The sequence below is a fragment of the Panthera pardus genome, unplaced genomic scaffold (genome assembly GCF_024362965.1).
Source record: "Panthera pardus isolate Hobbes unplaced genomic scaffold, ASM2436296v1 HiC_scaffold_16, whole genome shotgun sequence".
Classification (NCBI taxonomy): Eukaryota; Metazoa; Chordata; class Mammalia; order Carnivora; family Felidae; genus Panthera; species Panthera pardus.
In genome coordinates, this window is record NW_026526721.1 from 94,643,591 (window position 1) to 94,660,350 (window position 16,760).

The following is a 16,760-nucleotide window of genomic DNA, read 5'->3' on the forward strand; positions in this document are numbered from 1 at the left end:
ATTGTCCCCTAACCAAAATGGCCCATCAAGATAATTCATTAAACAAAGTGGGTTCTTAAGGGAGAGACTTGGGGGCCAAGCAAGAAGGTTGGAGATCACTTGTTCGGCAGAGAAGTTGAGCAACGTGACCAGATCTGTAATGTATTAATACGGTGGAGAGAGAGCAAGGGTGAAGAAACTGGCCATGCAGTTGTACAAAACAGGCAAGAGACCATGAGTGGAGATCAGAAGGAAGCTTCAGATGGAGAGGATGCGGGCATGGGTGGACAAGGGAGGACGGGGGGAGAGGGATAAATGCTCTCTGTAGCTGAGAAAAGACTTAACACATGAGAGTGTTTTTGAAATAATGTCATTAGAATAACGGATTTACAGCACAGTTCTGGTGACAGAAAGTGAAAGTAGAAACAGAAAACCCAAGGAAAGGGGACCTCCACAGAATGCCACCAGGGGAAATGAATGAACGCGTGTGTGCAGAACGCCGCAGGCGGGGCTCCCGCGCAGCCCCACGGACACAGTGGGGCGAAGAGTGACTTTATCTCCTCCCTCAGCTGGAGGAGCCAGACGGTCAGAAGTTAAAGTCACTTCCTGAGAGGCAGGCAGATATTTAGTGACAGGGCCAGAACTCCAACCTCAGCCTGCAGGACTCCAGAACTCACAGTCTTCCATTTCAGCAAGTGCCTCTGAGATCTTTGAAGCCAACCACCTAAAAGGCAATACTGGGGGCGTCTGAGTGGCTCAGTCGGTCTGACTTCATTCGGACTGACTCAGGTCATGATCTCACAGTTTGTGAGTTCGAGCCCCATGGGCTCTGTGCTGGCAGCTCAGAGCCTGGAGCCTGCTTCAGATTCTGTGTCTCCCTCTCTCTGCCCCTCCCCTACTCATTCTCCCCCCCCCCCCTCAAAAACAAATAAACATTGAAAAAAAAATTTAAGGCAATACAGGCCAACATGCTGAGTAGCATTTTCTTGGCATTCTTAGTTTATGGTTTAGCGCTAGCATTTATCATTTGTATTTCCTGCCATCCTCATTCACTCTTTGGCATCTTCTAATCCATCATCACGTGAGACTGTGGGAACAGAATCCCTGGGAAGGCGGTAAGGGGCACAGAGTTCTGTCAAGCAGATGCCTTCCCCACAGGCAAAGCTCCCCACCCTCTGGGCTGGGCCTTCACCAGGCTTCAGCAGAATATCCTCACTCCAATATTCATCTCAGGCTGGATTTTCATGACCAAGGAAGATTTCTAAAGATTCAGAGTCTATATAGATAGTCTGCTCAGTTCCCTTGTCTTGTTTTTCAGAACAAACCATTTTCCCCTCCTCAAACTGAAGCCAGACTAGAGAGGTGGACACAGGAGGGTGGGTCCTTTTGCACTGGTCGTTCTCAGTGATCTAGGATCACTCATTCATTTCACAAGCTTGCATCTATGCGTTTGCCCAAACATACCTGAGCACTGCTCTCAGCCACCCTGGTGAGGGGAGAGGTAGAAACATTGAAAGGGTAGAAAGGAAAGGCAAAGATGAACAGTTATGTGCCAGTCTTCAAGCTTCTGGAAAACTAGCTTTCCAAAATATTGTCCAAACACACAGCTCTATGTCGAATTCTTAATAATGATAGCAGCTTCCCCGATGTTTGTGAAGTCTCTAAGCCATAGCTTAGGAAGCACGTGATAAATGTTAGTAATTATTATTACTATTATTTTTATTGTTATTAATCAAATACTGTGCCCCAGGCACTGTGCATATATTACCTCATTTAATGCTCTCAACCTCCCTTCTGGGAGGGAGAGACACTAACTATTAGTGTCCCCATTTTATGGCTAATCATAACAGCTAAAGCACTGGGGACTTCATGTGCCTGGCTTTAGCTGCACACAGCTGCAAAATCCTCCCAATGAATCCTACAAAATAAGTGATATTGTATACTTATTCTGCAGATGATAAAACTGAGGCCCAGAGAGGTATGGTGACTTATCCAGACCCATAAGGCAGTCAGCGGCGAAGGCTGAATCTAAATTTGATTCTGCCTGGTTCCAAAGGCTATTACCCCTAACCTGCTTCATGCAGACACATCCTCCAAATTTAAAAACCCACCAAAGAGAATCAAGAAAACTCTCACCCTTACTGAGGTTTCAAAAGAGCCTGTAGCTCACTCTGTTCTATTGATCAGTTGAGCACTTTTCTAGATCATAACTTCTGTAACCCAGGTCATGAAAATGCTTTCTAAGCTCAGCACCTTTCTGTCACCTGTCAGCAGTGAGAAGGGTGTTGTGAAGTTCATGTAACTCTTCTATACAGAGCTGGATTGACAGTCCTGTAGGAAGGATGTCAATTACCAGTTCAGAGAAGGTGAGCGCATTTTAATAAAAATTTACAAGGCTCTCAAATTGCTGATTCTGAGATGAGCTTCCCCCAGCAAACCGAGGAGGACCGGGCTTATTTTACATCTTGTACAGCACCTGGTAGAGTAGACAGTGCAGAACAAGGGCAGCTAGCATGGCCATGGGAGGGACTGGTCACCTGCTCTGGGCTCAGCACAGCCGCTGTGCTGCAGAACACAGGAAAGAAACCAGGAGACAAAGGGCTCAACATCCATGCGAAGAAACAAGACAAGCCCACATGAAATAATCATGAGCACTGCAAGAGACCACGGGGCCCAGGACAGAAGTCGGTACATCCGAGTCCTAGTTCCAGCTCTGTTTCTTAGCAGCTCGGGATGCTGACCTCTTGACTTCAGTTTCTTCCTCTGCAAAAGGAACAGTTCAGATTAGATTGCCTGTGTGAGGACAACAAAAGAACCCAGGGAGGGGAAAGATCTGTAAAGAAAGACACAATGTCTCAACTTTCCACACACACTTTCCAACCCCATGTAGCAGCCAGGCGCCAGATGCACTTAGTCCCTGGAATGGATCTCCCTCATTTCAAGCCCTGCTCTGCTACTTACAACCTGTGTGACTTGGGAAACATACTTAACCTAGACCTTCCCAAACAGGTTGCCCGAAGTTACAGGTGGGCCACGGTATTGAGCCCTCAGCCCTCGGCACAGCTAGCAGGTGGCAGAGACCCCAGGTTATCACCTCTACCTGTGAGCGGCCTCGCCCTGTGCCTGCTGACCTCCCTCTCATGTCTGTACCATAGCCCATTTAGATCTTAGATTCATCATCTGTAAATGGAAATAATAATAGTTTCTACTTGGGAAGATTGTGTATGTAAAGTGCTTAGTAGAGCCGGTGCACGTAGTAAATGCTCAGTAAATATGCCCGGATTATTACTACTGCCAACACTATTAGCCAGATCTCCAACCTAACAAGGCTAGGTTGGTTCTTAGTGCAAATGAGCACCCATCTTTCAGATTCTGAAGCCCCTTGGTGCACACCTAGCAAAAGACCCAGCGGGCCTGCCTCCTATTTACCCTTTCTCCAGATCGACCTTCCACAAAGAGCATTCTTTTGCATCTGAAGGTATATTCCCAAGAGCAATTCTCATCTCTACCAGGATAACCCCCTTCCAAAAGATTGTGCTTCAAAACGCCTTCCAAAAGATTGTGCTTCAAAACGTATAGGCAGGCTATGCCTCAGAAAACAAGTACATGGATACATTTAACTACAAATTGTGGTAAGTGCCCTTAAGGAAATTAAACAGGGTCCCGTGACATAGTACTCTTTCTGAACAAGGGGTATTGAAGCACTGGAATGGGGGTGCTAGAAGTGAGTAAGGCAGGACTGCATGAGACAGCGTGAAGAGGCCTCGCCCTCAGAGGCCCGGGACGAAGCAGACTTCGTGCACAGCGGCTCGGAAGTTCTGCAGGTGCCAGGCACTGGCTCTGTGCACTCGGTGCCCCTCCTCACACTGCTAGGTCCCCTAAATCCCTAGTCCCTGGCCCTGCTCCGCCCTCCCTGCATATTAGCCCTATCTGGGAAAACAGAGATGGCACCCCTCTTCTTAAATGAAGGGTGTCTCATGTCTCTGGGAAGGTCCTCTACGGAGAACAGATCCAGGCCCGTGAGAGATTCAGCGTGTCTCATGCTCCCAGGCATCTGCTGAGAATGCAGCCAGGGGAACCCCGGGGGAGCCCGGGGGGAACCTGAATCCCCGGGGGAACCCAGTCCCACCTGCCCATGAACTGGGCCAAGGAGCCACACAAGGGCTCGTGTGTGTTCTCTTAGGACTCGGCTTTGACCCCCTCCCACTAAGTCCTCAGGGCAGGGAGTGATGGCCTGGTCCCCTCACAGAGCTTCTTAGGTCTATCATCCTTGTTGGTGCCACTATCATCTGCTTTAGAAATGGGGACACTGCCTACCCCTGGGGAGTGGTGAGCCGGAAAATACCTGGGTGCACGAGAATTGCTGGCTGTCCCTTGACCCCTGTTCTCTCCTTTCTGCACAAAGTCTTTCTAGCCCGGTTATCAGAGTCATCTGAACAGGGCCAGAGGCCTCATGAAGAAAGGTTGAGCAAGAAAGCAGGAAATTTCTCTCCACCCTCACAACGTCCAGCTGGACTTGCGGAAAAGAACATGTGTTTCCAGATTAAAGGTTTAAAACCTAAGAAGGAACTTTTCCACGTTCTCATTTAGAAGTGAATTAGAGGAGAAAAAAAAGAACCAAAGCATCCATCAAGAAGTGAATTGGGCACACGTAGGGCTTGGTCTAGACTCCAGATGATTTCTGATATCCCTGCCAACGCTGACTCTCTAAAACCATGAGCCAACTATTCTTGCTTCCAACCTCTTCTCTCCCATCCCCAAGGAAAAGGTTCCTGCAGAAACACTCAGGAGGCTACTGCTAAGAAAGTCTGTGCGATTCCCTTTCCTCCTCGGTAATAATTGCCATTGGTCCCACTGCCAGAGTGCCCGCCACACTCCAGAACGTGTGCTCCTTTGCAGACCCATGGCAACCTCACAGCAGGGATCACCTTCGCCACTGTCCAGATGGGGAAACTAACGCCCAGTGAACCGGGTGCCTTACTCAAGGCCACAGTTAGTAATAACTTCAGTTGCCATTTATTAAACACTTACTGTGTGCCAGGCACTGGGCAAAGTGATGTGTGTGCATTATCTCATTTAGCTGTCAAAACCACTCTCTAGACCTCTCTCCAGATGCTGTGTGGCTCCTGTGACACTCACTGCTTCTCCTAAAGCCAGAGACGGGCTGCTGATGTTGGCCTCGTCATTTGCCTACAGCTTACCTGGGCATCAGATGAAAAACTGTGTACAATGGGCCTGGCACAGGTAGATGCCAATAACCAGGTGCCTTTCTCTTTTGTAACTTCTTTTTCCCTCCGAGGCTGCCTTTGACATTACCCTGAGGTCACCTACATAGAAATGTTAGCAGCAGAGAAAAGAGCTGTCCCCGTCCACCTGCCACCTCAGCAATGAAGAGGGACCAATCTGGGTCAGAATATGGGATCAAGGAACAGCTAAGCCTGTGGGTCACTTCGTTGAAAGCAACCACATGAGTGTTATTACCATCTCCATCATCATTTGATAAAGCAATAAAACTAGTATGCACTAATGATGATAATTAACAATAGCATGGCCACACAATATAATACTCTAATCCATCATGCTATGGAAATCGTACCTCCGACAAACCTTTAAAGTCTTTTCACAGAAGGAGATCTAGAGAAGAGAGTACACAGATAGTCTGGTCACATTTAATCAGTAAATTATGAAACTTCCTCGACATCTCTCAGGGGTCACTTCTCTGACTATGAGAACAGCTTCTTTCCTTTCTGTGTAGGTGTTGATAGATTGGTGCTCTGGTTTAGGGAACCTGCTTTTCCCCAACCCAACTTTAATTGGAGCCCTGTCAGGTTCAGTAACGAATAGTGTCACACACACCCTGATCAAAGATGCTACCCATCCTCTGAACACAGGCTCCTACTGTCCCCCTAAGGCCCTGCTTTGGCAGAAAAATGATGTCTCTTCTTAGACGCAAAGAAATGGGCGTTCCCAGACAAATTGCTTTTCTTCCAGACGCATTTGTTAGAACTGCCTGGACTTCCCTGACAGGTGATGGAGTGACCAGGGTTCCTCAGGTAGATGAGACAGGAGCAGGGAGGTGAGAGGAAGAGACAGCCTGATGGATTTCTCCTGGGAAAAGAAATGCACAATTTTCTTGGCTAATCAAGAGCATTGGAAAGAGGACACGGGGGCAGGGATCACAGGGTCCCACAAACCAGGGGACTGAAGAGATAGATGTTTCTGAGAATCCAGCAGCCTGCTTCTCAAGGGCAACAGCAATGATGGTGATACTTCATTACTTGCCATCTGGAATCCGGTGTCACAAAGGAAACAAATGTTTCCGAGAGAATCCACACTCTATTTCTCTCTGAGGTCCTGTGATTTCTCCCGATAGCCCACTCCCAATCCACATTTATGCAGTGCTATCACCCACAGCAATATAGTCGTGTCTTAGCCCGGCTGTGAATCTGTAAACAGAACAAAGATGTCTTAAGAAAACTAAGAAAAGGACAAAGAAATGAGTTAACAACATCTCAGCAAAAATGTTGTATTTGGTGAGGACTTGTTCAGGCCTAATTGGTGTGGTGCACAGGTTCCATCCAATGGCTGATTCCATCCTGTGTCTGGGAGACAGAGAAGATGACTGGCACTCGGGAGGAACCGACTTCATGAATGAGAATCACTGAGAGACGCATGTTCAAAATAACTGCACAGGCTTGATGTCTGTGACCAAGAGAGCCTGATTGACCTTGTGAGCAACACTCCCGATGTTACTGATCCCAGAGGCCTGAATGAAGCGGCAGCTTGGCAAACTGTTTTCTTGGAGACTCCGCCCCCTCCTTCTCATATCTCTGGATACCTCTTGCCCTAGAGACAGTCCTTCTGGCTGTCCAAAGACCTTACTTTAGAATTCAGTTTTGCAGCTCTTTAAAGCAGCTCATGAATTTTCCCCCATCCCCCCCGCCACGACTAATATCTCCTTTCTCGTTTTATTATAATATGTTGGGGTTTTTTTGTCTGTCTTCTCCACTAGACTATAAGACCCACAACAAAGGGACCGTATTCTTCCCACTCACCTTTAAATCTCTAAAATCTAACATAGAGGCATAGAGATAGAACCTTATAAATGTTGTGGATGAATGGATGAGTTGGAAAGCTCCTAGAACTGCATATCAGTATATGCAGTATATGCGCGGCTCTATCACTAATTGAAGGTCCAACGTCAGGTCTGGGGCTCAGTTGCATCAACCATCAAGGGTAAAGCCCTGATGAGCAGGTGGCACGCACCCCCCACACTGCGCTCAGTGTGGCCCCGTGAGTCCACAGAGGAGGGTTGGCATTTTGGGAGGTATGGGATGAGGGGGATCCTGAGCAGACCAGCCTCAGGCTCCCCACCCCCTCCTCAAACAAAGCCACCTTGCTTTTACTTATTTATGTATGAGACTCTTAAAGAACACTTGTGTGCGAAGAGGTTTTTACAACCAAGACAAAGCTTTAAAACGAGACAAGTAGATAATTGAACAGTTTTTTCTTTCAGCTAGATTCCCCCAGTCTATTAAGAAGATCCCACTCCTTCAATCACTTGATCCTCAGTTCACCTCTACAAGACTCATCCTCCTCAATCCACAAAGCAGCCCACGTGTGTCATCCAGCTACCCCCTTCCATCTGCCTGAGATCACCCTTTTCCATTTCATTCTGCCTGGAAAAGCCCAAGTCGCCCTTCAATATGAGCTCAGAAGCCTCCCCTTCGTCACTACCTCCCCAGAAACCGAGGACCAGGTTCTCTAAGAGCCGCTCACCCCACTGGGTTCCCAGAGCACCTCATAAATACTGATAGTACTGAAACTGGCTGCATGGAATCATCTGTTTATTAAACTCTTTCCTGGTTGGAATCCAGATGCTTCAAGATCAGGAGATTTATGCCTCTGGTATTCACTTCAGTGCCTGACATAGTAGGCACTTAACTGTGTGCATCACTTAAAGGAAAGACATTAGGAAGTCAGAAGTTATTGTAGGAAATCAGTAAGTTAGTTGATAGGTCAGTTAGGGAATCAGTCCATAAGTTAAACTGCATGTTAACGGAAAAACCTGTTTGTATCTGAGTAGAGTAATTGGCAAGTGTGAAAAACCTCTAGATTTAATCCTTCCAGGTGAAAGTATTTTAAAAAGTACTTATGCAGACAATGTTTTGTTTTGTTTTGTTTTTTTAGCAGAATGTGGAGGGAATATAGTTCTTGAGTGGAGAAATCCTTCTCGAACTTTCACCTACGCCCAGCTGGATCTTTCTCTTCTACACCTGTTAGAATGGAGGAGAATCTTCGCCTCCTGGTTCTCGAGTGACAGGAAGCACATGTAGAGGTTATCTTGATGATTGGCAATAGCATATTAGGCAGTTTGGAAAGTTCGACATCTCATCTAGGCTCTCTGGGAGAATTTAATGTAAGGCCGGCTGATTATAACTATATGCAATAGAACCACAGATTCTCTGAGTTGGAAAGAAATCCACTTCGAAAAGGACCAAATTTCTCTAAACTCCAAACCATGCATCATTTATAGGGTACACGAGAGATCAATAGAGAATATTTCAAATAAAGAATCCCCTTGGTATCTTATCCCAACCTTCTTTTCGATGTTGTAAGTCCTAAGTTTGACTGCTATTCAGGCTGGCTGGTTGTCAATTTAACAAAAAATAGTTCTGGGTGTACAAATAAAACAAAACACTAGGAATATGACAAAATGAAAAGAAGGGCATATTTACAATATACTTAAAGAGCTGATAAATTGAAAAGGATATTTGAGTTTCAGGCTATGAAAAATCACTCTATTCCCTCTTGTCCTGCTCAAATGAACCCCTATATTTCTCAAGGACCTGGACTTGCCAACTCTGAACAACCCCATTGGGAAACTTTCACCCAGTGGTCTGCACCATCTGTACCCCGACGTTGTACTTCATGATTTTCTCCAGCCACACAGTTATACTTTTGAAATCAATATATCTCTCCCTCTCCAATCACTTGATGGTTAGCCAAGGAATGCAGAATCACTTTGACAATAGCATAAAGCAAATATGACTAGGAAGATAACCCTAGGGCAAGAAATTTTTAATGCATTACTAAATTGAGTACAGATTATTTATAAATGTTTCTCTCATAGCGATTCTCCCCCCTAGTACAAATCAACTTTAGGTAATGAATACTTTGAAATTCTTCCTTTGCTATCAAATAGTTCTAGAAATAAACTAGAGATAATGTGACCTTCCTACACACTTATTTTTTTCTAGTGATTAAAATTATATATATTTTTTAAGTTTTTATTTAAAACCAGTTAACAGGGGCGCCTGGGTGGCTCAGTCCATTGAGCGTCCGACTTCAGCTCAGGTCAGGATCTCGAGGTTCATGGGTTGAAGCCCCACATTGGACTCTGTGCTGACAGCTTGGAGCCTGGAGCCTGTTTCGGATTCTGTGTCTCCCTCTTTCTCTGCCCCTCCCCTGCTTACACTCTGTCTCTCTCTCTCTCTCTCTCTCAAAAATAAATAAACATTACAAAAATATTATTAAATTCCAGTTAACATACAGTGTAATATTAGCTTCAGTTATATAATTAGTGATTCAACACTCCATACAACATCTGGTGCTTATCACAACAAGTGCCAATTCCTTAATCCCAACCACCTATTTAACCCATACCCCCCCCCCAACCTCCCTTCTGGTAACCATCAGTTTGTTCTCTAAAGGTAAGAGTCTGTTTCTTGGTTTGACTCCCCCCCTCTCTCTCTCCTTTTCTCCCACTTAGTTCCTTTTTTTTTGTTTCTTAAATTCCACATATTAGTGAAATCATATGGTATTTGTCTTTCTCTGACTAACTTATTTTACTTACCATTAATACTCTCTAGCTCCATCCTTGCTGTTACGAATTGCAAGATTTCATTCTTTTTTATGGCTCAGTAATATTCCATTGTGTGTGTGTGTGTGTGTGTGTGTGTGTACACATCATACCTTCTTTATCCATCAGTCAATGGGCCTTTGGGCTGTTTCCATAATTTGGCTATTGTAGATAGTGCTGCTATAAATATTGGGGTGCCTGTATCCCTTTGAATTTGAGTTTTTGTATTCTTTGGGTAAACACCTAGTAATGCAATAGCTGGATCATAAGGTAGTTCTATTTTTAACTTTTTGAGGAACCCTTACTATTTTCCAGAGCCACACACTTAATTTAAATATATATATATATATATCTCCCCTGAGTATGGAAGGTAAACGAAAGAAGAGTCACGTCTAGTAAAAATAATATTTCAGTGTGTAGAAGCTAGAGCATAAGAACAATAGGAGACGTAACGAAGTCATCAGATGTCTGCTGTCACTTGTAGAACAACTGTGAACACAAGTCACATAGGTGTGCTGTTGTATATTCAGAGACCATGACTTATGCTGCTGTTGATGATGTGGTTTTCCAAAATAATGACCAACTCTTAATTCCAAACAAAACAAATTGCAACTGTCCCTCAATTTACCCAGATGTCACAGCCCTGGAAAATTCAATGCATATAAAATCATGAAAAAAAAAATAACTTTGTGTTAATATGTAAAATGGAGATATGGGCACCTGGGTGGCTCAGTCAGTTAAGCATTCCACTCTTGATTTCGGCTCAGGTCATGATTTCACAGTTCATGAGATCAAGCCCCGCATCAGGCCCTGTGATGACAGCACAGAGCCTGCTTAAGATTCTCTGTGTCCCTCTCTCTCTCTCTGCTCCTCTCTCCAGCTCCTGTGCTCTCTCTCTCTCTCTCTCTCTCAAAATAAATAAATAAACTTAAAAATGTATTAAAATTGGGGCGCCTGGGTGGCTCAGTTGGTTGAGCGTCCGACTTTAGCTCAGGTCGTGATCTAGCAGTTTGTGAGTTCAAGCCCTGTGTCAGGCTCTGTGCTGACAGCTCAGAGCCTGGAGCTGGCTTCCGATTCTGTGTTTCCTTCTCTCTCTGCCCCTCCCCCACTTGTGTTCTGTCTCTTTCTGCCTATCAAAAAAAAATGTAAAAAAAGTGGGTTTTTTTAATGTATTAAAATGGAGATAGATTCAGGCTCAGAAATTATAAAAAGGTTTTTTTAATTTATAAACTTGTTTTCATAAACAGGTCCTTTGGGACCCTCAGAAGTTATGTAAGACACAGGAAAATGCTTCATTCTGTGGGACAGTCCCACACTGCAGAATGTCTAATGGCTCCCTACCCATTGAATGCCTCAAGTGTCCACAATCATGAAAACCTTGGACACCCCCACAGATTTCCAAAATTCCCCCTAGATGGCAGTACTACTTTTGCTGAAAACTACTGGTTTCCAGTATTTTCTCCGGAGCTGCCCCCATTGACTCAAATGTTTGAAAGTTGATTCTGGCTGTGAAACCAAAGAATGGTAACACTAGAAGGGACCCTAAAGTTTATCTACCTGGCCCCTTCACTTTACCCATGTTAGGTAAGTAACTTGCTCTTCAACACTCAACTATTATATAATCTAAGATAAAAACCAAGGTTTCCCTTTCTTTGGTTCTTGTTTCTTATTAAATTAGAAAGATACTTTTGAATATGTTTCTCTTACACACCATCTTTTTGAAAAAAGTGGAGTGATTGACAACATTTTCCAGGTTGGTTTTTTGTTTTTTTTGTTTTTTTTTTTTTTTCAGGACATTTGGGGTTGAGATCACTTACTCCTCACCACTGAGGTTCAGTGCCAGGCTGGATAGTCTCTAATGCCCACTAAAAGCCTGGATTCTTGCATACAAATAAATCAGAAAGATGCAAAAATAAAATCCTTTACAATGCATCCAAAAGAATGGTCTCTAGGAGCAGAAATTGTCTTACCTAGTTAGTGTCTCATTTAGTTTTCCTGCTGTTCTTCCCAAACTCCACCTATCAGAATACAAGCTGGACCTTGGGAAATAAACAACTGATGTCATATGCTCCTACACTGTGCACAGCTAAGGGCCTCTTCCTCTGCCTCAGGACAGCAATGCACTGGCTCCTTCACAAGACCTAAGTAAGACGTGGCTATTTGCTAATTACCCTTGGCAAGTGAGTTCTGATGGTGAATTAGGAATTTTTACAACTAATTTGGCAGATCAAATATTAAGGAGAGAACCACTGATTGCCCAAACTTCAAAATATTGCCTCTCCAAATTAAATTTACAATCAAATCAATGCCAGTTTCAAAAGCATTGGTTGAGATTTTTCTATTTGTAAGCCGTGTGCATTATCAGGGGTAAAAAGGGTGAAAAGATGAAGTTCACAGGATGTAAGAATTCTTGGGTAAAGCTATGGATCCTATACCCAAGAGCAGAATTAGGATTGCCTCCTAATCCTTTCCTCACACTGCCTATCGATGGTATAAAACATGGGTTTAACATGTCTTTTGAAAACTGGTTTATCTTCACAGTTGTGAAGGGCAACCTAATGTGTATCCACAAACCCAACTCTCTTCAGGAGAGAGTGCTTATTCACTCCATACACTCCTCATAGAAAACTCCTCCAGTCCTTCCTTCAGGGACCACTTCCTCTTAGTTTTAGACTCGCTCTAACAATGTAAACATCAGGTGTTGGAAGTGGCAATTTAGAACAGGAGGTGGTCAGCCTGTTCAAGGTAATCCCTGTGACAGCAACAAAAAGAAACAACTTATAGTCTGACCTCCAGGAGGGAGATGAAAAACTGTTTTACAAAGGTGGGGGAGGGAGCCAACATAGGAACTCAAAACAAACAGTGGCCTAGGTCATTCAGTGCAGGGACGGATGACTTTGCTAGGCCTGAGAATGTCTCCATATGTAGAACAATATAGTAATTGATGTAAAAGAAAAGTGAACCATGCTCAATGCGTTTTGCAGCAAAATCCATAAAATTCAGTGTAACAGGTAGAATCCTAGAGTGTCACAGTAGGGAGGCCCTTAAGAGAGCATCCCTGTCTAATTCCTTTAGTTTACAAAGAAGGAAACTGAATATAAAGGGATGAACAGGTTCAAGGCAAAGTTGAGACAAGAGCACAGCCCCCCTGCTCCAGCACTCCTTTCACATGGACACCTGGAGAGCCGGCACCACTAAGGGGAAGGAAAAGAGAAAGTGCATCACCTTTAACCACTCATTGTGCCGTGGCTTCTGACATCTCTGTGCCTCCTTGCACTGATATCACTCCCTTCAAAGGAGAAGAAATTTGCTCTCTTTATTCACTAAAGAGTGAACTGTTATTCCCCGATTTATGATGAGAGAACCTCAGGGTTGGCCCTTAACAAAATTGGTAATGAAGGTAAAGTTTACTTTGAAATCCCTCCTACAACCCATTCCTGTGTGTTTCCTCCAGGCTGTCCTAGGTTTGTCCTCCAACTTGGCATCCTACCTACTGGCCTCACATCCAGAGTCTCTAGCAAGATGTAGGAAACTCTCCTAGTTCCCAGAAGCTTGGTGTATTCCCAGTCTCTTTCTAATTTAATCTATAATTCCATCAAAGATAGGCAATAGGGGCATCTGGGTGGCTCAGTAGATTAAGCATCCACTCTTGATTTTAGCTCAGGTCATGATCTTAGGGTTGTGAGATCAAGCCCCTCATCAGCTCCACCTAGTGTGGAGCCTGCTTAAGATTCTCTCAATCTCTCTCTCTCTCTCTCTCTCTCTCTCTCTCTCTCTCCTTCCCCCATTGGTATTCATGCTCACTCTCTCTCAAAAAAAAAAAAAAAAAAAAAAAAGAGAGACACTTACTTATATTTGCATTTTGTATCAATCCTGCCTCCCGTATATAGTTCAGAATCTTCATAGATCACTTGAACTATCATTGTCAAATGAGGAGGGCCTCTGTAATATGTAAAAATGAAAGAGAAGAATATTATACATAATGTAAACTTAATATCATCAAGTCATGAACTAGACCGTGCTCATTCTGACACCTAAGGACACCTAAAGAACATGACAGAGACACATACAACAAATAGGAATTTTTCTAAACAAAGAGCAGTTTCCAATAGTCCATTAAAATTAGTTCTGATTCTCTTCCCCAACATTCAGGTTAAAAGTTTTTCAGAACTGACATTAGAATTGGCCTTGAATTTATTCATATACATAAAATTTTGTGTATTTGTTCTAAGATCCCAGAGATTCCCAGTATTTTGTACCCAAGATGGTTGACCACCAAGAGGTTATCTCATCTCCTAAAGTCCCCCACCCATATATGCTTTTCCCACGCAGGTGTCTGCTATGCAGAGTTCGGAGTCCGTGTTCCCAAGACAACGGGGTCGGCCTACACTTACAGCTACGTCACTGTCGGAGAATTCGTGGCATTTTTCATTGGCTGGAACCTGATTCTGGAGTACCTGATTGGCACTGCAGCCGGCGCCAGTGCTCTGAGCAGCATGTTCGACTCCTTGGCAAACCACACCATCAGCCGCTGGATGGTGGACACTGTGGGAACCCTCAATGGCCTAGGTGAGACTGCCATATCCTCTTGCCCCAACGTGCAAAATTACCCCAACAAACAAATGGGTTCCTCCTTCAGGATTCAATTTGACAAAATGTATCAGGACCCTTAAATATGTTTCTTTCTTCTTTGTTATTTTTTTTTGCAAAGTAATTCTTCTTCTGTGAATCTATGCTAAGGAAATCATTCTAATTTCCATAAAAGCTTTATATGAAAAGATATTCATCACAGCCTTATTTATATTAAAGATTAGAAACTGCCTAAATACTCTACAGTGGAGCAAACGATTAAGTAAATTGTGGAAGCATATTATGTAGCAATTAAAAGGATGATTAGGAGGACTGTTGTAATAATATGGAATATGTTTTTGATGCAATGTCAAGTGACAAAGGATACAAATTGTATACGCATTATGTTAATAACTATATAAAAACGAGATCAATGCAGGAAAAATAACAGTAAGGAATTTCTCTAGTGGTTTCGGCAGATTTTTTTTAATTTTTATAAATAAGCATGTATTAACTTTTAAATGAGAAAATATACTTTTAAAAGGGAAAAATGGATTCCAGTCTAGCAGAGGTCAAGGAAGGGGTAATACAACTGGGTGAACACTGAACAGTCAGAAGCTCACATAACAAATACCACTCACTCCATCCATCGCTTGCCTTGCTTCCTATCCTAATGTCTGACTTTAACCTCTCATATTCGTGGGAAGCCACACAATAGTTGGGGAAACTTGGGGGTCTTGTCCCAGAACTTCCAAGTATAGATTCTTGGCTGTGTGCTAGTCATGTGACTTTGGTGTGCCTATCTCAGAAGAATTGACAAAAATGCTAAGCAAGCAGATACCATAAGAAGATAAAAAGTATGAAGACCACATCTCCACAATATGCTGATTTCATGGAATTTTTAAGCTCAAAAGGGCCTCCAAAATCAGGTGGTCCAAACTCTTCACTTTACAAATGAGATCCAGGGAACTGAGGCATTTGCCCAAGGCCACACAACCGGTCATGGGCACAAGTACAGCTGAAATTCAGGACCCTGACAGCTGAGGCAGTGCCTTTTCCATTCTGTAGAGAGCAGGAGTCCACTGGCCAACAGACAAGACCAATCAGGTGGGGGTATGTTCACTGCTTATCTTCTCTGCAAACACATACACATAAATGCAAAGAATACTCTTCTTCCAATAGCGTTCAAAGATACACATTTTAAAACTTTCTAAAAATGAAAAGATTACTAGGATGGAAAATTTATGGACTCTATACTGAACAACTGTGAAGATAAACCAGTTTTCAAAAGACATGTTAAACCCATGTTTTATACCATCGATATGTCAGTACGGTTCTGACTTCAAATGTTCTGTGCCATGGTTCCCTAGGCTGTTTGTCATTGTCATATCATGTATCCCAATTTTTGGTCCAGGATATCAGGTCGTCTTACTTGTATTTCAAAATCTTCCCATTTGCAAATAGACACTTGTGGACCACAGTGTACGTACATGCATTCATACATACACACACTTACACGCAAGCCTCTCCTCCCTCCATGACAAACTGATTACCCTTGTCAGAGCTGAGTGCAAATGCTCTGAAGCGGTGCTGGGAGTTTGCATGGCCCTTTCTCCCCTCTGAACAACATTAACTCATATCTTTCCCCTCTAGGGAAAGGTGAAAAATCATACCCTGACCTTCTGGCTCTAGTAATTGCTGTGATTGTCACCATCATTGTTGCGCTGGGGGTGAAGAATTCCGTGGGCTTCAACAACGTCCTCAACGTGCTGAATCTGGCAGTATGGGCATTCATCATGATTGCAGGCCTCTTCTTCATCAATGGGAAATACTGGGCTGAGGGCCAGTTTTTGCCCCACGGCTGGTCAGGGGTGAGTTCATTTCTAAAGTCTAGTATGGCTATTGCACATTCTGCCTTCCATCTTGTGGCTAGTCTGAGACATATTTTTAAGAAAATGCTGCTCTGTCCTGTGATCTTCATGGCATCCGTTTCATTACTTTTTATCTGAATTTAATTGGAATGCTCTGAAAAAGTGGTTCCTATATATTTTTTTAATTTGTTTCACATTCATTGAGATCCTATTTTATACAAATAACAAGAAAAGATTTTATGTTTTGGCCACGTGAAATATGCCTAATCTTATGCTAAGTGCTCTGCGTGTAATATTTAGGTGTCCTAAGAACCTTGCAAGGAAGATATTTACATTCTGGTCTTATAGATGAAAAACTCGCACTTGGAGAGGTCAGTGTGTGCTCACTATTAAGCATACAATGTAACTGGCAGAGTCAAGACCCAAAGGCAGGATGGTCTGACTCCAAAGCCTGTACAGCTTGGTCCTATAGAATCTCT

General features: G+C 43.5%; 1 protein-coding gene across 3 annotated transcripts in view; it reads left to right on the forward strand.

Moving 5' to 3' along the window:
* Positions 1-16,760, forward strand: part of SLC7A14 (solute carrier family 7 member 14) — a 111,686-nt gene that overhangs the window by 66,456 nt on the left and 28,470 nt on the right. For all 3 annotated transcript variants that reach the window (XM_019440558.2, XM_019440559.2, XM_019440557.2), the window contains 2 exons: positions 14,174-14,410; positions 16,064-16,281. In XM_019440558.2, the coding sequence (XP_019296103.1) occupies positions 14,174-14,410; positions 16,064-16,281 (455 nt within the window). The remainder of the gene's footprint in view (positions 1-14,173; positions 14,411-16,063; positions 16,282-16,760) is intronic.